Source organism: Lepidothrix coronata, unplaced genomic scaffold (genome assembly GCF_001604755.1).
Source record: "Lepidothrix coronata isolate B3197 unplaced genomic scaffold, Lepidothrix_coronata-1.0 Scaffold20, whole genome shotgun sequence".
Classification (NCBI taxonomy): Eukaryota; Metazoa; Chordata; class Aves; order Passeriformes; family Pipridae; genus Lepidothrix; species Lepidothrix coronata.
In genome coordinates this window covers 6,297,354-6,319,046 of record NW_016690200.1, presented here as the reverse complement: position 1 = coordinate 6,319,046, position 21,693 = coordinate 6,297,354, and the positions used below count along the sequence as shown (strand labels likewise).

Here is a 21,693-nt window from a genome sequence, read left to right as displayed (position 1 = left end):
ACTGGAACACAAGAAAACCTATGAGACATGTAGATTTTTCCTTCCACCAGCACTGCTGGGAGCTACCTGGGAACCTGGAGCAGGATCTCTCGTCCACGCTGCACAAATTGCTCGCCAGCTCACAGAGGAATGCTGTGTGGACGACATTACAAGCTGTGCAGGCATTTACTTTCCAACGGTATAGAAGTTATACAGCTTGGTATCATCCAATTTAATGAGAGTACAAGAAGGGAGTGCACAGTGTCCCAGATCTCTGGAGTGACCATTAGTTCCCCCCCATCTGCTTGGCCCTGCTGTTCGAGGCCTACACGAAGCGCAGAGCAGGAAAAAGCCTTCGCTATCAGCGTTACATAATTTGATTGTATGACTCTTACATAACAAAATAATTTAGAAGAGTAAGTAGGTCACAGCTTTTCTAGGAGCAGAAGGAAAAAAAAAAAAAAGCCACAAGAATAGGAATACTTGCAACGACCACCACTCCTGCAATGGAAAGGCTGAAGGCTGGCCCCAAATCCTGCGGGTTCGTGAGGGTTTTGGATCAACGGCAACAAGGATTTATGTGCACAGCAAAGTTTTAACTTCTAAATATTCCCCTGCATCTTGAAGCAGAACCTCTCTGAGCCACAGCTGCCCATATCCCACCTGACTGTGGAAAGGGGTGACTAAGGTGAGAGAAACCCACACTGGGTCCAACATCCCTGCACAGACACGTGAGGGAATAGTAAACTCTGAGTAAGACCCACAGTTTGTGCTGTTAGCCGACCAAATCTTCCACTGTGTTTTCAAAGCTGCTAACAACATGCATAAGAAACACAGATTTTTAAGGTGATAAGTAGCAGAACCACTTATTTTAAATAGACTCTTCAAACCTAAATTCTAAGGCATTAAAGAAAAAAAAAATAAATCTCAATTTCCATCTTTAACACGCAACTACTGTGGTAAAAAGCAAAATGTAACTTTAAGCAGCTATAAGATTGATTAAATTACAGACAAGAGATTTTAATCCTAAGTGGACACTACTGCTAAAAGTGAAGTTTATGGTATTTAAATGAATAGAATCTTTGTGAAAACCTGGAACTAACACTGACTCTCAACAAAAATTAGTGCTCTCAGAATAATGGCTCGATAGCAAGAATTTCACAAACTGAAGCGGCTAAAAAGAAACACGGCCATGTGATATATTTTTAGTTCTTAATCCATCAGTATTTCACAGCTGCAAATAGCCAGAACTATGCATTTTTAGAAAACCAGTTCCCAGCCCACATGAAAAAGGCCAAGGACATGCACTGATAAGAAAGCAAGGCTGCAGCAAAGGAGTATTGAAGCTAAAACAGTTTTACAGCACAACTGGCAAAAAACAACTGTTTTTTTGTCTTTCCAACAGATATCTAAGACACTGTCTTTAAGAAATGTTCACTTACATCAAAGCCAAAACCAAATTAGATCCCTGTTGTTCAAAGGGATGGCAAGCAAAAGCAGAGCTGCACACCAGTAACAACCAGCTTCTGCTTTTTCAGATCCTCCAGTTTAGAAATTAGGCAAAATTCAGACTTGCTGTATTTCCACTGAGCTTGGCTTCTAAAACAGGGAATGACTGCTGGGTGCAGGTTGGTCACTCAATACCATAGAAAAGTTTCTATTCAAGTGACATCATAGTACTGCTTCAGAAGTTAAATATGAAAACCTCTTTTTTATGCAAAAAGGTGTATAAAAAGCATGTAAAAGGCTCCCTTATAAATGCTGTCATACAGGTTTAAAGAGAAGACAACCCAAATAATAGCTCTGATCTGAAGTTGTAAATAATTCCTATGGTTAAAAACGTAACAGCAGCATGAGACCAAGATATTAACACTGTCAAACACACTCGTAGAATTAAAAATAAGTTCATGTGCTCCTTATTAAACTACCACTTCTTAGGTGCTGAAGTTTGCCCACTCTTCAGGAGAAAGGGATAAGGCTTTTGTGAGGCAGTAGGCTGAGCTGGACAGCAAGGAGAAAGCAGTAGGGGGGAACTGAGGAGTGTGCTGGCTGCTTTCAGTCCTTATCCCTTACCCCTGACTCCACTGCCTGCAGGAAAGGGAGGTTTTGCTGGCACACAACAAAAAGGACAGGCAACTTCAAGCAGAACCTTCTTCTCATCTGATGTCACAGGCAGTAAAGAAATACTAGATTTCAAAGCCTCTGAGATTCCCAAAGACATGCATGAAAATATTCACAGCAACTCAAAGAAACAGGTCAACCTTCCTGCCTTTCCCAAAACATGGGTCAACACATACTCCTACGTGGATCCAGCAACAGTGGCCTCTCAGGGTTGGGAGGGAAGAGAACATTAGTGGCACATGCACTCATCACCAAAAACTTGGCAGCTGATCCTAGCAGAGCCCAGACCATCATGACTAAGTCTCTGCCTTGCTGCTTTGGGGCTCTCAAGCTTTAGGAGAACAATGCTGGCACCCCCTGAAGAAGCTGTCACTACACTCATGCTGACCATGAAAAGTGCCGATTCCGTGGGATAAGATGGAAGAAAACAGATGCAGACATCATCATCAGATGGCTCCTAACCAAAAAAAAAATACAAATCAGAGCTTTCTGCTTGCAGCAACTGGTCCAAACTGCCAGACACAGCACCACGTGCAGAGGCAGCAGAGAAAACCATCAGCAGCTTCTGTCAAGTTGACTCTTCAGAAGTGGACATCGATCATCAGCTGACTAATGACCACACCACCACTTGGATCATAAAGCAGCTACAGACAACTTGTCCTGTGCTTGTTAGGGCTGCATTGAAATCCTCCCTGCAGAAGCTCGTGATGTTGGTTTAAGTGGGTATGAGCCAGACACCACGGTCACACATTTTCCTCACCACACTGGCAGCACCATGAACTGGTGAGGGAGTCTCACTGCTAATCACACAGTCTCTATATCCCCTTCTAAGCTTTTCCTTTTGGAAGCAGAGCTACATTGCTCCACTATTCAGTCTTATTCAGCTGGGAAGGATGTCTCCTCTGCAACACAATATGAATCTCATTAATTGTTCCAGAAGATCCAGTGCATAACATGCAGCAACAAAATGAATTCTGGTTGTCAGTGTGCACTTCCCTCCCACAGGAAAGGCGTCTCTTGTACTCAATTAAACACTGTTTATACAAATAACGTTTGGAACCTTCTGAACTATCAAAGTGACAAATGGCATAAATCATCTCATCTCACAGTCCAGCAGCATCGGCCCCACTCTGTTCCAGAGTGTTCAGCAAAAACACAGAAAGAGGGAAACATCAAAAGTGCAAGGAGCTGCAACAGGAAAGACACCAACACAGATTCTCTTTAAAACAAGCTCATTATATACCCTGTAACAAAAGCTGCACCTCTAACCCAAAAGCCTCTGCACTCACGTAGCTCTACGGACTGGCACCTTAAAAGAATGACTAATCAAAAGGCAAAAAGAGAGGGGAAATGGAATCTGGTTTTGTCAAGATTCATTTCCCTTCCAATACAAATACTATTTTCCTAATATTGTCCCCTCTGAGTAAGTGTTTCTTTGTTTTATGTTCTTCTTACGGTGTCTACGTGGCAGGTTTTTGTGGTGGTTTTGGGGTTTCTTGAGAGTGTTTTGTTGGTTTCTCAAAGAGAACAAGCAGATGCAATTCAAAAAGATTCCCTTGGAGTCAAAGTCAGCCATGTGGTCTGAGTTTTTGCTGGTTCTGATATTCAAGGAGTGAAAAGGTCACATCAATTCCAGGAAGACAAGTTTCACAACATTCTGAGACCGGGAATCTTCAAATAAAAAAGGCAGCTAAAATGCAGGCCTACCTTGCTGTACCAGTTGAGGCACGGCTGGACCACATCTGGATCATCAATGCCATTAAGTTCAACATACCAGATACTAAAATTGAAGCTAGGCCCCCAGGACAAGAGTGGAACTGGAGAAGAAAGGAAAAGGAGAGAAAGGCTGCATAAACATCAAACAACCACTGCATTACACAGTACTATTGCAACAGAATGCTCTTAAAGGTTACACAAATTTCCGTATTTCAGATTTGACTTAAGTTCTAGTTTGTTTAACTAAGCTTATGAAAATTACTGAATACATCATGCTCAACTTGTCATTTAAAGCAACCTGTGCTGAGCAACATTAACACAGCAGATCATTACAAAGCAGAAGCTTGCTTTAAGCAAAAGAGCAAAAATACTATCATTTAAAACAGCTCCAAGAGGCAACAAGCTTTGACAAGGCTGGGAATCACGAGCACACTAGCGACAGTATTTGCTCCTCATAGTACATTTATTTCCCCATTTGTCAGCAACAATTATTTTCCCTAATGGTGAAGACAAGAAGCTTGGGTATTTTAAATTTTACAAAATTAGTAACATCTGCAAGTTGTGGAGGAGGGAGGGAGGGATAACTGTCAGTTCCCAATTTAAAAACTCTAATTTTTTTTTTTAAAGCTTTAATCTGTGCAGGTTTATGCTGAAACTATTTTATCTGAGTATTGGAACAAATGTACTTAAAATACTAAAGGACCCATGAAAGACATTGCAGCCTCTCACCTACAGCTCCTCTACCACTCTGGGTTAGTATCTGAGGCCTTGCACTGATCTCAGGATTAATCTGCAGGTTAAGACTTGGTTCTGCTTTTTGAAGCAGCTCCAACTCCCCAAAAAACTTGTGTGTGAACTCTGACTCCTAAAAACTGCAGTGAAATCAAGTGGTTTCATTTCAAATACTTTTGTTTCCTTTGTATTTGACTGTAACTGATAAACAGGAAAAGGCAGTATTAGAGGTGAATGTGCAGTTACCAGCAACAGCAAGGAGTCCACTACCTCCTCCCTTCCACTGTTTTTGCCACAGAGAAATTACTTGTTGTCTTTCAAACCACTATCAAATACCACTGAGATTACTCTGTTGAACTAAGGTTTTTCTGACCTACTCCTACTCCATGAGGGAACAAAAAACCCCAAGCTTATCAAAAAGTTGTTCCTGAGCTCTTAAAGGTTCTTAAGTATTTATACTTCAAACAGGCTACATCTATTATTTTCTGCAGTGTGTTTGGGCACAAAGCACATGCTCAAACACCTGATTTTCTTGAGTTTTAGAGGGTGTACTTACAAACCTATTTCTAAAGGCTCATTATAACTTCTGGGAACAGCCATCCAGAGTAAAGATTTTTTAGAAAAGATCCAAAGAGACTTTGTATATGCAACTCTTAACTGACTTTAATATCCATAAGTAGGTACTTTCTATGTTACAGCTCTCAAATCATCTTTTCCAAGAGCTTATTTCTACTTGATTGTTCAGCACACAAAGCAAAGCAAGATGCTTTCAGAACAGGTCCTTTTAGGTGCATGTTTGTGGAGACAAGAGAGATGTGAACTGGTCAGAAAAACCACGAGTCACCTGTCTCCCATCCACAGTCCACACACTCTGCCCAGGAAACTTCCTTCTTGCTTACTTTTGTCCTCCACACAAGGTGAGTGCTGCCAATATGGTCCCTTAATACCATAAAACATTCCTACTTCTAAATCCAAGCACAGAGATCAGTTTGATCCCGGATATCCTCCCCATTAATGCAGCAGACTGAAAATACCACACGTAAGGGTAACACAGACACCTTGGGTCTGTCTTCAGACCTGAACACACAGATCAGAATAAACTGAAGTTAAATCTGATATCTGGTCAGGTACAGAGATCAAAGACCAGCAGATCATTGCACTGACACACTGAACTGAACCACAGACCACCTCAAATGCACCCAGACCATGAATTTCCTGAGGTGAACCTGAGGCAAATTTCCTCACACCGAGTTTACTGGGTGAAAAACCAAACCAAGTACTACCACCCTCTCACCTCTTTCCAGAGAACACACAGAGGTATCCACCTGTACTTCTCTTCAGCAGTTCTCCTCAGAACTTCAGTAAGCTTCTCCCAGAAAAAAAAAATTAACAATTCATCTCTTTGTAGCCAACTACAACACCAAAGAATATACTGGGGTGCACAGAAGAATCCTGGACAGCTCTCACAACCACCAAAATGCAAAGCCATCAACTTGCTGACACTTCTCCTCCCCACAGCTAACTCAGCTTCCAACAGTCTTTTTTACAAAAAATAAACAAAACACCAGAAATGGTGCAACTTTCATGGTGCAACCATCTATTCCAAGGAAAGTACAGATATTAAACTGTATAGGGAATGCAAGGCAAATGCCTCCCTAGTGCTGAAAAACTCTTCCCCAGACAGAGAAAGCTGAAGCTGATCTTCATCAGCTCCTCCATAGGAGCAGGAAAAGAAACAAAGCAGAAGGGTTGAAAATGGAATGTGATTTCTACTCCAGTTCAGCAAATTCAAGTGTTCTGCTGGATCATCTCCCCACTTTTTATCCTCTCCTCTGGCTCCCAGGAGACCCCTCTCACCCTTTTTTTTCATCCCTCTCCTTTTTGAGGTGTGCTCAGCTCTTCAGACAAATGTCCTGTTAGAGCAGCCAAAATCTGACTTTGACCTGGAAGGAGCAGACACTAAGTGCAGCAAGGAAGTAGTTTTTTCCTGCACATCTCTGAGGTGGAAATACACTGCAATTAAAGGTGTTAAAAGCCCAAAGCTACATTATTCCTCCAGTTTTTACCATAAAGCCCCCTCAGCATGCCTGGGTTTTTTCTGCAGGTACTACAGCAATCCATCCTGAAACACGTGTAACTGTTCATAACAGTTGAACTGTCACTCCACAGTGAGAGGAGTCCAGCAGAAGGAAAAATAATAATTAAAAAAAAAATAATCAATATCCTTCTAAGAAGCAGAAGGCATTTGAGTCACTTAAACAGTTCTTAATCCATACAAGGATGATTTTAGGGGATACTTCTCAGTAATAGCTATGTCTAGACAAGGACTGTGACTCTGTATTAGAGGAGACAGTAGCAGAGGCACTAAAAACAGCACAATAAGTTGAAATACCTCTCACAAGGTGATTTCTGTTTCCCTCATCTATAGGCACAGACAGACAGTGTATGCTTTTAAAAATTAAGAAAACATCCATGAAGAAAAAAATTGGTCAGATTTGTTACACCAAATCTTAAAAATCTTGAAGCCTGGTTAGCAACTCCCATGGTTGTAACAAACTGGCATGAGAATTACACCTAGAATTTTTCATCTTTCACTGCAATCAGTCTTTGCACCTTCTGCTTTCAAGGACACAGCACAGAAAAATCTCTGCTTGGAGGAACCACAAGAGCAGAGCCAAAAACAAAGCTCACAGACATTAAAAAGATTATTTTTCGATATTTTGTCCGGATAAGTATCTTCTTCCCTCTCTCCAGTTCTGTAATGAGGTGCTACATGAAATGTAAAAATTACCTGTCAAGTAGGTCAAAAGCTGCACAACTGGGCATTTCAGTGCTCAGGAACTGAAGTTGAACTAATTAAACTAACAGAAGTGCAAGGCTTCTCTTGACAGGAGGAGAGGGATTATTCTTTCTGCTTTCTATGAGCCTGAAACTTCCTTTGATATGAGAGCAATGGAAGCTGTAGGATGAATTTTACCCTCTCCCAGATCAACCCATGCCAGGTTCCTCCTGCTCTGTCCCTCCCTAAAAACCTCTCTGTATATTAACAGTGGTGTTGTAAGGTCTCTGTGCTGATCTGCAGAATTATAAAGCAAACTCCTGATGCAAATGCTGCCCAATGCCAATGCCTTTCCCAAAACCCAAACCTCACTGATCACAGGAACTCTGGTGGTGTCAAGTCTCCAAGAGTCCGAATTTGGCCTCGTTTCCTGGCAGACTTAAGAGGAACACAGCACGGTGCTTGAAATTTGGAGTTACTTTGGCCAACAGCTTGGAAATTCTAACAAACTCAAAACATTTTCAAGCTGTGAATCTGAAAAATAACGGAATTTCGTAACATTGTTTTGCAGTTGTTTCACAGCAAAAAACACTCTCACAACGTCATAGACAAAGTGACACCAGCCATCAACCCGAGGTTTTCACAGGTTTTGGTGAAAAGATCATTTCCAGTTCTGTTCTAGCACAGGAATTTCTTCATGGAAGGCAGCCTCAAGATAGAGTTGAAGGACAACTCATCTCAAACTGTAACTGGTGAACAAGTGACAGCTCAATCTAAATCTAATATTAATGTATATCATATAGGATGCTGACTCATGGAATGGTTTGGGTTGGAAGGGACCTTAAAGATCATTTAGTTCCAACCCCCTGCCATGGGCAGGGATACCTTCCACTAGACCAGGTTTCTCCAAGCCCCTTCCAACTTGGCCTTGAACACTTCCAGAGATGGGGAGTCCACAACCTCTCTGGGTAAACTGTACCAGTGTCTCACCTCCCTCACAATGAAGGATTTCCTCCTAATATCCAATCTACATCTACCCTCCTTCAGTTTAAGGCCATTCCCCCTTGTCCTATCACTACCTGCCGTTGGGAAAAGGGCTACATAAAAATCCCATTCCAACAAAACAAGCTGCTCATTCCATGTCAGAGAAAAAAATCCTGGCAGTAGAAATGAATCAGCATTTCACCATCCTAACAAGCTACAGCTTAGTGCTACACTTCATTACATCAGAACACACTTTCCTGGAATACAATTTACACACCCAGAGAAGAAGCTAGTAATCTCTGCATTGGCCCTTTTAGCCCTCCAGGAACTACTTGCTGCTTTTAGCCCCTAAAAAATAACATTTCCCAAAAACCTAATGCTGGAAGCTTCAGAATAAGAAATTAAAAAAAAAAAAATAAAAAAATATTTTAACTTCCCTTATGTAGTCAACCTTTAACTCTAATCCTCTGCTACTCTTGAGGTTTCCTAAAGCCAAGTGTTACAGATGCTTCCAAAAGCAGCAGCCAGAAACAAACCCAAAGAACAACCAAATCCTCTACTTCTCCAAGAACAGGAAACCCCACCGTTTATGGCACACAAATGATTCCTGGATTCCCAGCCTGAGGCTTTCAGTTCCTCAGGCAAACAGGAGGAGATTCAGAAAGCTGTGTAAAACACGCCACAGCAAAGGGTTCCCAGGGTGCCCCTACACAGCCACTATCAGCTGAGTCTTGGCAAAAGAATTACCCAACACATCAAAACACTCCTAAATTCACCTAAATTAGCCAATGGGATCTTTACCTCCTTTTTCAGCAACTACCTCCCTCCCCTATTTTTAACCTTAAACATTTAGTTTTAAAACCAGTCATTCTTGTACTATCTCAGTAGTTAGGAAGGGGAAGATAAATTTACTGAGCAAGCCAAAAGGCTCCAAATTCTTGAATTAAATCCAAGAATTAAGACTCCTGTTCCCTCTGGCCTGCAGGAAGCAAGAAAGAGATCCTCACCCCTGCTCCCATCACACACCCCCATGCCCCCTCAGCCATCCCCTCCAGCCAAACCAGACACCAGGGGTACAATCCTTCTGGTGCCCCTGGATGACATCTTTACCCAGAGGTGAGACACAATATTAGAGTAGCAGGAAGAGAACAAGGGAGGCTCCTGCTGTTGCTTTATGTGTCACAAGCATGTTTGAGAATGAAAGGTTTCAAGCTTTTTTCAAACTTTGACTGGTACTTCGCTTAATGAGTTATTTAAAGTTCTGTACAGCAGTTTATAGGAGGACAGGAAGCAGCTTCTCCCACAATGAAGTTGACTCAACAACTGTATTTCTGAAAATTACTCCGTTTTGCTCTCACTCCCCAGGATTTAAATTATGAAGGTATTATTTCTTATTAACAGGACTTCACTGTGTTCCAAATCTAACCAGCCTACAAGATGATGAAATGGAACAGCTATTGTGGATACTTTGCCTGAGTACAATGAAGTCACGAGTGCCAAGACTGGCACAAGTATCAGAAGAGATTATTTTCTACTCAGAATGCTGAAAAAATGCATTTACCTATCTTAATGAATCGACAGGGGAACATCTGTTCATCAATTTTATGCTTCAAGGTGAATGTTTCTTTGTTATAATCATTCTTTAAGCCACTGTGGGAAAAAATAAATAAGGTTACTAAATCTTACCTTGTATTTTAGAACTAGCTAATAAATGCAATCTAGGTCATGCCTGAAACACGAAGCTTGTTTCATATCACTCTGAATCATAAGTACACGTGCTGGACCAATGCCTGGGCTGTTCTCCACCACCTTGTGTCTCCCTGGGAGGCAGCACTGGGTGGTGATTTTGGGAGGGAATTGACTTTGGTTCAGTGCTGCTCCCCTGCCCCTGTGACTTCAGCCAAGGATCTGCTGAACTGAGCTTTTCCATTCTCCAGAGGGAGAAGGATCAAATCTCAAAATTATCACCCTGACAAAGTGCTTTCTGATCCATTTATGGGCATTACTTCATAAAAATATCAAATATTTAGTATAATTTATCAAAAATCTTAAGTTCATTTTTACTGAAGATGCAAGTACAGGTCCCAAAATGAGGATTTTTATTAAACTTCAGCACAAGTGAAATGACATTAGATATCAGTAATTATTACGATACTAAGACCTCTTCCCTCACAGCTGTAGGAGCAATAAAGGCAAATTGCAACACTGGTCTATCTAAAGAGGGCAGAAGGGTGGGAAGGGTTGTGGATGGTTTCTATATGGTCATGAAGAATACCTGCAACACAGAACTTCCCATGTTTCTCCATGGCTATTCTGCTTGGCTACAGATGATGTACGCCCATACATTCCTGGAGGTGGACTTCTCTTCTGGAGGCCTCCCAAAATAGACTAGTTCTTGCTTCTCTTGTACTCCTGGATATTTAACTCTCATTTCCCTTTCTGAAACAGCAGAGTCCTTAAAAGGCCCTTGCAAATTTACATTGGCAACTACTATGGAGTTCTGGATAACGTGAACAGCCAAAAGGCTCTTTTTCTTCAGTCCTCATCCAACCCTAACTACCAAATCCAACTAAACGAAGGAAAATGCAGTTTTTTCCCATCTGCCTGTTTAATTTATTTACCCATTTGAGGAAAGGCAGAGCAGATGACTAGTTCAGATCTTTACAGCTGCAATGAGGTTTTTAGGGAGCTTACTTGGGCTTTTAAAAGCTACTTCAAAGTTACGCACCTGGGGAATCATTTCTCTTGTGCCTCAAGCACAGGGAAGGAAGGAATCACAATCCACCAACGCTGCACCCTGCTCTCAGCTCTTCCAAATCCCCAAATTCGCTCTCCACAAATCCTCTGTGGTTAGAGCAGGATCAGGAAGGCTTCCTGAAGTGAGTGTTGGGATTGCTGCTCTGACCTGACCGTAAACACGAGGGCAGATAATTGCAGGATCACAACCACAGCTCTGCTCCGCTGTTGGCTGCGTCTGCTCGGGAACCAGGGGGGAAGAGCATTTTGGTCCAGCCTTTACAATTCCATAGCTGATGGAATCATGTCTTACCTGGACAAGAGATCTGTCATATTCTCCTCATTCATCCCACCAAAAACTTTGAACTTCTTTAAATTGCAGACGTGTGTTTTCTCATATTTGCCAAACGTGATGCTCTGGACTATGGCAGGTCTTTCAAGTTTCAGAATCAAATACTGTGGAAGAGAGAACAGTGGATTTTAATATTAAAGCCAGGGCTGCAAAACACACTAAGGGAGAAGCATTACAGCCTCCAAAAATTCACTTTCATTCTTTTAGCTTTGTAAACTGAAGATGAAACTTCTCCATTATTATATTTCCTCCTTTGTACTGGAATGAAGAAAAGGGTTTTTTAGGAATATTCCTTTAAAAGTAGTTTATCCAGGAAAAAGATGTGGTTGAACTATCTATTCCTAGCAATTCTATTCAGGACTTACATACGTTCCTTTAAGTTGGACGCAAGACTTCCTGAAATCTGGCAAATAGGATCAAACTACAGGGAGTGAAGATTCAAACGCCCACCACAGCCTGAAATGAAACCTAAACTGAATACACAATTAGATAAAAACAGTATGTTCCACATGCTAAGAGAACATCAAATTACTTTTCCTCTCTGGGCTGACGCTGTTTAACCACTGAGCACAAAGTTTGGTGCGTGGAGAACACAGGAACCGACTGCTTATTAACCATCCCAAATAAAACTGAGCCACTTCGTGACAATAAAGGTTCTTTGCACAGAAAATGATGAAAATGCGCTCACTTGTGAACATTTGCTGCCCTCTTACACCCTGGGGACACATCAGTGTGTGAATAGTCAGGTGATTTATACTCGGGCTCCAGCTACCACCTTCACCGGCACTGCTGGAGGAAAAGGGCTGTTCCCAGGGAAAAGCAGGTGCAGGGAAGCACTTGCACCATTCATCGGGGACCACTGAGCACCTTCCCCACCAAACAGGTCTTGGGGGGACTGTAGAGACATCCTGTTTTGCAGAATATGTGGAGTTTTATACCTGAAAACAACGCGTTTAATTCTTTTCCCTGATTTCTCCGAACTAAGCAGAGCACACGGGGAACCGAGGCAAAGCGCAGAATCACAATTACTCATCGTGCTGGATTTTGTTACAAAACCCCATCAGGACTCCAGCACAAGTAGATCAGCACAGAGCTGTAGGACACCTCCCACCACAGGCTCTGCTGGTGGCCCTGTCCCTCCAAGCAGCCAAGCCAGACTTGACACCTTATTAATGCTCTGCTTGATGTCTTTCATCGACATCAGAGTATTTTGCATGTGTGTGGCTGCTTTCTGTGGATCCTGAGTAGAGACTGAGTAGTCTCCCTGTCAAGTGCCACTGACATCACTCTGCTTAGGATAAACAGCTCCATCAGTAGGAGAACCTTATCCTAGAAGTGTAACTCCTGGGAGAGAAGAAGAACAAACTTGCCCATCCGTTTAGTTCTCAGTCTTTCTGTCTCAGCCCTACAGAGTTACTAATTCTTAACCTATGAGCAGGACTGACATCACTCTGGAGAGCACCAGGATAAAGATGGGATGGATAAAGGTTCCCAGCAGCTGGTTCCCACTACATTCACAAGAAGCTTAGATTGAAAGAAATACTTGTACATACAACAGTTGCAGATAATGCAGACTGGGTAGGTACCTAACAGAAGCTGATTTACTGCCAAAGATGTCTCCAGCAACTCAAATTTTTTCAGAGTGAAGAAAATAAACCAGTGTCAGCACTGCAAGGGTACAACAGAAGAATGCTTTGGTGTGTTTCCAGATTTTTCTTAATGAAAAATTCCTAGTTCTGTGAAAACACCATCCACCTAAATATCAGAACCCACTGTTAGTTTAACCAGCAGCAAGCCACACTTTTGTCTCAAAATATTCCCTAAACTTCCAAAAAAAACTCCTGAAGTTCTATAAAGAAAACTGATTTTCTAATGCAGAGGAGAGGAAAGGATGAGCAAAAGGACAGTCCTGTAATGAGTAAGGCAGTACTTGATACATGGCACAGCCCGCTGCCAAAATTCCCATGCAGAACAGACAGTACACAACGTCTAAGAACTCCTCCCACACCATCATATCTTCCCTGCAGATTTCTCCCGAAGCTGGAAAAGCAAAGCCAGCACTACCAGCAATTGCAATTCTTAATCCTGCTGGAATCCCAAACCTAATGCCTGGGCCATGAACACATACTCTCTCAAGTACCACACAAGATTTGCAAAACCTTGGCACAAAGGTCGTCCTGCATTATTCAATTCTTAGCCTAAATTATGGGAGAGAAAAGCAGGACTGCACTTAAACCCTTTGTGCCCCGAAGGGAGCAAAGCACAGCAATTACTCCACAGGGCCAGCACTGATTTCCTAACCCTACAGACAGAAGGGAACTCTGCAGCCCTCCTTCCCGCTTCCACACATCCCACCACCTGCTGAGTCACACAGACCCCACAGAAAATAGAAGCACAAAAGCTAAACACAACCTTTTTGTGAATTTATCCACTGACTGATATGGAAACTAAAGACAGGTTTGCTTTAAAACCCCATACCTAGGTATGGACTACTGTATTTTTTAATGCATATACACACACACACTGAAAGACTTTTATGCTGAAAGAAGGGAAATTTAGGTTAGATATTAAGAAGAAATTCATTACTGTGGGGGTGGTGAGGCCCTGGCACAGGTTGCCCAGAGAAGTTGTGGCTGCCCCATCCCTGGAGATGTTCAAAGCCAGCTTGGACAGGGTTTGGAGCAACCTGGGATAGTGGAGGTGTCAGGGGGTTGGGACTGGATGATCTTTAACATCCCTTTCAACCTACACCATTCCACGATTCTATGATACATATAAAAATACAGACATAATATACTTTTTGGGTTTCTAAACACACACACTGCTGCCACTCTGTGGGTACCAGCTACAAATCTCACTGATGTTGAAAAAACACTTTGCCTCAAGAGCTGCAAACAGCTGGGCTGCATGGATATTTTTGGACTGCTACCAGGATTGTAGCCACGACAGACTATTCTCTATGGCTTTGAAAGAAGTGGCAGAACTGTATGTAAGACCAAGTGATTTATTCAACCTGGAGAGAACAAGTCTATGAGATTTCAGGCCAATACATACACCAAGATACTTGACACTTTTCCTATTGCAATAAGCAACATCAGTACATTTAATGTCCACGTATTCGCGCAGTATTCCCAAAGTCCAAATTATAAACTCAAAGAGTTTGTTCGTTAAAACAGGGCACAAGGACACTAACTGGAATAACTGAGCAAAAACCTCAGCCCAACTGTTTAAGCCTCGAACTACAACACTTACAAAGGAGATGCTACAAAACATTAGAAGAGTAAAACTTCTGGTTTATGACTCAACATATTTGTAAGTGAAGATGCACAAAGAGTAAAGTCACGTATAGCACTTCAGCACCCCAACAGCTCATTACACTGCACCCAAAATAAAGTAAATTCAGCCCTGTCACACTGGGAGCTGCAGCAAATTCCAAACTCTTTTGAAGCTCTGGTCTGTGCTACCATTTGATGACAACCATATGAAACCTTCTGCATCACACAACTGAGTGTAAATTTTATTAATGCACTTTACATTAATTCCTGATACAATCTACTGAGTAGGATGGAAATCAAGAGAGGAAAACTAGTCTTCCCCGATGCAGAACCAATTGTGCCCACAATGCCACTAACTTTCTACATATGCTCTTCCAGTATTCAAAATTCACATTTCAAAACCCACAAGGTTGGAATGGGTTACCCAGGAGGTGGTAGAGTTACCATTCCCTGGAATGGTTACCATTCCAATCCCTGGAATGGTTCAAGAAATGACTGGATGTGGCACTTAATGACATGGTCTGGTTGATGAGGTGGTGTTTGGTCAAAGGTTGGACCCTATGTCAGAGGTCTTTTCCAACCTACTTGATTCTGTGATCATTATACTGAACCAGATTCAAAACTGCACTGCACAAGCTGCCTGCACAATTAGAGTCACACTCTAATTTATTAATTTCTTTCTCTTTAAGTATTTTTTTTTATTATGGAGTAGTGAAACTTGTACTGCAGGTAAAAATAACCACCACAACATAACAAAATAACAGGAGCTGTTCTTGTCCATGACACAAACCTCCTGATTGCTTTTTCAATTAAGTTGGTGGCTAAATAAAAATCTATCCTTTTGTTCTACTCATTATTAATCAAGCCACTCAGGGAAATTAGATGCTGTTCTGTGTCAGACCATCACTAGAATCATCAGGATGAGCCTTTATGACAGAGCTGTGGTCTTCAGCATCACCAGCCTCATTGCTTCACACTTCCTATGTAAACTGAAAACTGGATTAAAAATAGACCCATCAGCCCTCTCCTGCTTGAATAGGTTACTACATAACAGGTTTGTTATTAAATATATAATTTCTGGGTCATCTATTTCAAGACTCAAGAAAGATATCTAATTTAATAAACAGAAAACCAGCTGTCAGATGTATTTCCTTTCACTGGCACTCATTCATAACCAACTGGTGGCTTTCAAGGCCATGAGAATTACTTAACTCTACCATACCCATAAAGCCAGGAAAACCCTTTACTAAATACAGTCACGTGGTAGCATTTCAAGTGTCCACATTTCCACTTTCATTCTCTTCCCTTCCTCAAAAAGGTTTGATACAGATTCCAGCACAATTTACTGCATTTTCATGGAGCTACTGAACACATTTTGAGGTTCTTACCTACGTTCTTCCAGCTCGTGCAAGAGGAACATTGTGAAAGGAAAGGTGCCTGGGGAGGTTTCGTTTCACTCAGTAAGGGAAGGGAATAAATCAATGTTTAGGGACTCACTCATACTTCTACCTCTAAGGCAGCACAGCATCCTCACCCCGGCAGGGAATTGCTAAGCCCTGACCTTCAGGTGAGACACTGACGGGACAAACACGAGCGACTGGAGCTTATTAAACCACCTCCCAGCACGATCCCCTGAGCAGGATTGACATGAGTCCCTGTGCTGTGCCTTAGCCCTGGTTTTCAGCCCATAAAGTTGGGAACAAGGAGAGCTTTATTTCCCCAAGTTTTTGTTCGCTTCCTCTCCGGACTATTGTGGCCACCCACACGCTCCAACAAATGCGTCACCGCACAAGTGACCAGCCTTTAACTGAAGTGCTGCCAACGCACCACCCATAAAATGAAGCTTTGCAGCTTCATTTTCCATAGGATATGTGATGTTTATTTGGGGGATTAAAAGCTACGTGTATATATCAACATTTCTTGGAATGTGAACTACTCAACTTCTAACATAGGAACTGATTTTGCCCCAACTTCTCTCCTCATCACACTCATAATTTGGTCACCCACTGTTTCAGTCGAAGGTTTCCAAGCTAAGAATCTGCCTTAAGGACTTCAGCCACCTGGAAAAACAAGGAAGCACAGTACCTATGTATAAGTTTTACCTGCATTTAAATGTGGCAGTCTTTCAATGAGCAAGGTGCAAGAATTACTCTGAGCAAAATGCAACCAAATCTGAAGTTCTTTTGTCAAGTATGAGACAACACAAATGGGAATTGTTTCCATATACACAGAAATAATAAAAACTGCATTCTTTGCATCCAGGCCTCTTCTAAATTTTAACTCCCAATTCCCTCTTTCCAGTTAATTTTTCAACAGAGAAATTAAACTGTCAAAAAATGCTTTACATGGATAAGCTCAGGTTGGAAACACGAGAATTAGCTAAAGTATATATGTATGTAAAATATAATGATATTATAATATAATATATTCAATATAAAGTATATATAAAGTACTTTACATAGTATATGGGCACTGCAAATACTTCATCTCTCTCAGCACTCAGGATTGGGCTTGCTGAATCCAACTACACAGCATTTTATATTCTCACTGTTGGATACAGAGATTCAGTAAGAGGAATTGAGCAGGATGATCTTTTCCAGTCAGGCAGCCAGGTTTTCTGTTGGTTTTGTCTTTAAATAACAGAATAAAACTTAAATACTGTCTTGCCAATCTTGGTTGCAACTACTGAGACCAATTTTTTCCCAAGTCAGACCTTAATTCTGGATACCTAATACATGTCTAGATATGTGACACACAGGTAGATAAATGACAGTGTTAATTCATCTCTCTCCTACCAAAAAGGCTGGTTTAAATGCCTTGCTTAGCATTCAGAGCAGTGCCCAGTTCTCCAGGGCTGGATTCAGTCGTTCTGCAGCAACATCTCCATTCAGGTCACGGCCAATCCACATAAAATTTTTGGAAGACATCTCTTTAACAAGCTCGTGTGGTTTGTACAGAAGTCTGCCACTCTAATTATTACCTGCTTAATCTACATGTCTGAATACAACCCTCATCACTGCTTGTCAGCTTTGAGCACAGGTTGGGAATATTCTAAAGCACCCATTTACAAGAGGTTCCTTCCCATTCCACAATCAGATTTTTAAAAGCAATAAATATTCAGGATGGCTCAGAAAATGAAAGAGCAAATTTGAGCAGCAACTAAAAAGTACACCTCAGATGAAAAACCCAGTCCAAAACCACACCACAAAAACTGCCTTGGGAACAAGAGCACCCTAAGAACAACATGTGCTTCCTGCACGAGAGGAAGGATGTACAGACTGGAATAGAACCCAAACTCAGCATCCATTACCCTGCAATCCATAGTTCCTAGATAGACTAAAACTGCTTCAGGGCATGGATTAAGCTCCTATGCTGTTTATCAAAATTATTATATATTAAAAAAATCAAATTAAAAGCAGTATATGCACAGAGGCATCAAGAGAATAAAAATTATTAGTCTTCACAAGCAGGTTTATGAAACATGTTAATGGAATAAAGAGGACAGTTTTCCATCTCCTCTGAAAAAATCTCCCACTTTTGTAGACACAACAACAGAGAAGGATTGATCAGAAAATCCAGATGAAAGCTCTTCAGCTGGACAGGATGACCTGCTGCTCTAAGGAGCCACCAGTGCAGACTATCGATTTTTAACACACCTCCAAGGCAAAGCAGCAAGATTTACCTGGAGAAAAATCCTGTGAGAGTTCACTCATGAGGAATCCTTGGATTAAATAAGCAGAACTCTGCACGAGAGAGACACTGCACAAGACACTCTGCTCAGTGCTTTAAACAAAAGAATTTAAAAACAATTCAAACCAACAAGAAACATAAGAGAGACAGAAGCTGATCAAACAGTATCAGAGTAATAAGGTGCAGATCTAAAACAAAAAAAAAAGGATAACACATTTATTGGAGAAAAAAAATAAGCAGAAAAGCATTTTCTGGATAACCTAAAACCTACTTAATAGCGAGAAAGCAAATCAGATGCTAAAATCAATACAAATCTTATTTTAATAAGGTGCTTAACCAGCAGAAGAGGTGACATTGGTGTTTCTTTAACCAGAGGCTACATTTCTAAACGTGCTGTTAAGGAGAAACAAACACGGGCTCCTTAGATCTGGGATTCAAGGCCAAGAACCTACAACAGCCTCCAGTAGTGCTGACAAAGGGGGACCTCACGCCTCATTAGCAACTTAATCTCACCATAAGGTTCCATTATTTCCAGCACGACCACGACTGCCAAGGATGAAACCTGAAACTTCCCCCGCAATGAAGCATTTCTTGAAACATCACAAATTGCTAGAAATGTAAATACCTGATGTACCAACAATCTGCTTTTTACTCAGAGAAGGAAGCCTGTAAAAGCTGTCAACAGCAGCAGCATGCATGCAAAATAAAAATCCCAGGATATATTAAGTTGTACAACACGGCTTACCTGGGGGGGATAATTGCTTTCTGAAGACCACCTTGAGGACTGATCATTGGGCTTATCCACCAAGATATTCCTAAAAAAAAAAAACCAAGAAGCCAGAATTAATTTAAACAACAGCCACCTATTTTACTTCTCCAGTAAATCTGTTTACATGCAAGGCAGTAACATTCTCATGCAACCACCTAAATCACCAGGTAGAGACTCGGGTTCTCCCCCTCATTGTTAACAATTTTGTACATCACTATTTTACAGGACCCATCAAAATACGCCCCCGAGCCTCGTGGTTGAGAAACGGAGCCCCAAGTTGCGAAACAAAAAAAAAATCCAAATTGTGAAACAAATGTAAAACAGATGAATTACAAGTCTGTAATGAAGTGGAAAAAACGGGCTCATTCACCCCATCGGGGTAAGAACTTCTCAATAAGGTTATAGTGATGAGCAGTGAGAGGGTTACTAAGCCAAAAGCTGTCCTTTACTAGACAGGCAATATTGGAAGGGAGAGAGAGAGAGCTGTTAACCTACTTAAGCTTTCCTGGAGGGTGGAAGATGACCACCTAACTCATGCCAAATTTTAACAAGTATTTCTCATGAGCTACGAGCCCAGAACAACACACAAGAAAGCAGAAGTTCAACCCTTCAACCAAGCAAAACTGAGCTGCCGTTCGGAACAGCGCAGTATTTACAGGATTAGCAAATTCAGGATAGATTTTTTGGCTAAAATTAAACAGATTGATCATGACAGTCACATGACAGGTCTGCCTTCTCTCCTAATAACAGTGCAGTGAAGTTCACCTCCCAGATTAAATAAATAAAAAAAAAATAAAAACCAACCAAAAATCACTAAAATGTATATAATTATTGGCGAGGTGACGATGCACCACCTGCTGGACAGGCCTTATGAACTCCACGACACCCAACTAATGAACTCGTCAGCTCATAAAACTTATGTAAAAAGAGGGAAACTCATCAAAAGGCTTATGCCATCTCCATCTGCTGTGTAGGAGGGAAAGAACAGGAGCATCTGGATTACTACAAAGGGCTGGAGGAAAAAGCACTGCCGTGAAAGCTCCGAAGGGAAGGAGGTTAAGTCAGAGGTTGAGCACTAAGAGACAGAAATCAGCTCGCTCTTTCCACACCGGGCCGACCGAAATCGCTGCTCTAGCAACGGTATCCAAGCAGTCCCTGCTGTGACAAGGGAGACAGCAAAGAGCCAACCAAGGGTGGGTGGCCTCTGAAATCCCAACATTTTCCAGAGCTGGTGAAGTGGTTGTGTCCATCTGCAGGCTCGGATCCTCAGGATTTTCACACAGCATGGGAATAAAACTCAGGTTTCCCCTCTGCCTTCAGCTAATTCCCACCATGGCATATTTATTGACACAGCGATGCCAGCGCTGATCCAGGGCTGCAGGTACTTTATTCACCCATTTCCAATGGGGAAAATGCGATGGAACAGGATACGGACAAGCACTGCCCTCCTGCTCAAACCCCATCAAACAGGGAACATCAAGCCATGGATCTGCATAATTAAACCTCCAGGTAAGTACATCTACTTTGCAGTGCAAACAATCTCTCAACTCCAAGAGAAAACCTAACCCCCATCTTTAATTACAACCAGGACAAAACCAACTAAACCAAAAGGGAGAACTTCTGAGACACAGATTTCTAATAAAAGCTGCCAGTCTCCGAGCTAAGTCCCAATTAGAAACCACAAGACACTTGCCGTCGAGAAGATTCATACCTGCACTCTCCTATAGCACGCCACAGGCAAGACAACATGGTATTTAATAAATTCTTAATGCCTTTTTCTATCTGGGGAGGAAAAAAAAACGCTAAACTTGAAGATATGTATCTTAAATACTTCAGGGATATAAAGGCAGATAAAACTAGATAATGGCCTTTCTCCTTTATGGAACTTTATCCTAGAATGCAAGAAGACAACTTACCCTACAGATTATATTTTATTTATGATGCCATTACATTTGCTTAAATACTGGACATAAACTCTTCATATGTTGAGCAACAATTGCAGGAATTGGCAGTGTTACATGGTCAGATAATTCCCTGCTGGAAAAAGGCATTTTATACCTGGGACAGATCCCAAATATCGTCTTTTTAGAAGGAGATTTGTTTGCTTCTCCAGGTCAAAGATCAATTTGCCACAACCAAAGAGGATCTCAATCAGCACAGCTAGACAAGATAAAAATCCTTCCACAGAGAGAGAGAAAAGAGACAGGCAGTCACACAAAATTAAGGCTAAAAAGAAATGTGAAAGATAAAGATAGCAGTGTCAATGGAGTCAGAAATGTTTAAAAATACGTGGGTTATTAATTTATTAGGATTAAACAAACATTGAAGACAGAAGTCCATATGTACAAAGTCAATTTACCAAAACAATTTAGGAAAATTTATGGGCTTGGAGGAATTCAAGCATTCCAAGAGCCATGAGACAGTAAGAAACAAACAAATTCATATCCTAATGGCAGACTCCTTTTTCCATGTAAAGCCCTTTTTCTGGACATCAAACTCCCACACAATACCCGGGGGCAGGCTTTGCAGATATGACACCTAGATTAAAATCTGAGAAACT

General features: G+C 41.5%; 1 protein-coding gene across 1 annotated transcript in view; it reads right to left on the bottom strand.

Moving 5' to 3' along the window:
* MKLN1 (muskelin 1) overlaps window positions 1-21,693 on the bottom strand; it is a 94,313-nt gene that overhangs the window by 60,721 nt on the left and 11,899 nt on the right. Inside the window, exons 2-5 of the mRNA XM_017807770.1 lie at window positions 19,110-19,179; window positions 11,361-11,503; window positions 9,873-9,961; window positions 3,808-3,917 (exon numbers count right to left, since the gene is read on the bottom strand). Of these exons, the coding sequence (XP_017663259.1) occupies window positions 3,808-3,917; window positions 9,873-9,961; window positions 11,361-11,503; window positions 19,110-19,179 (412 nt within the window). The remainder of the gene's footprint in view (window positions 1-3,807; window positions 3,918-9,872; window positions 9,962-11,360; window positions 11,504-19,109; window positions 19,180-21,693) is intronic.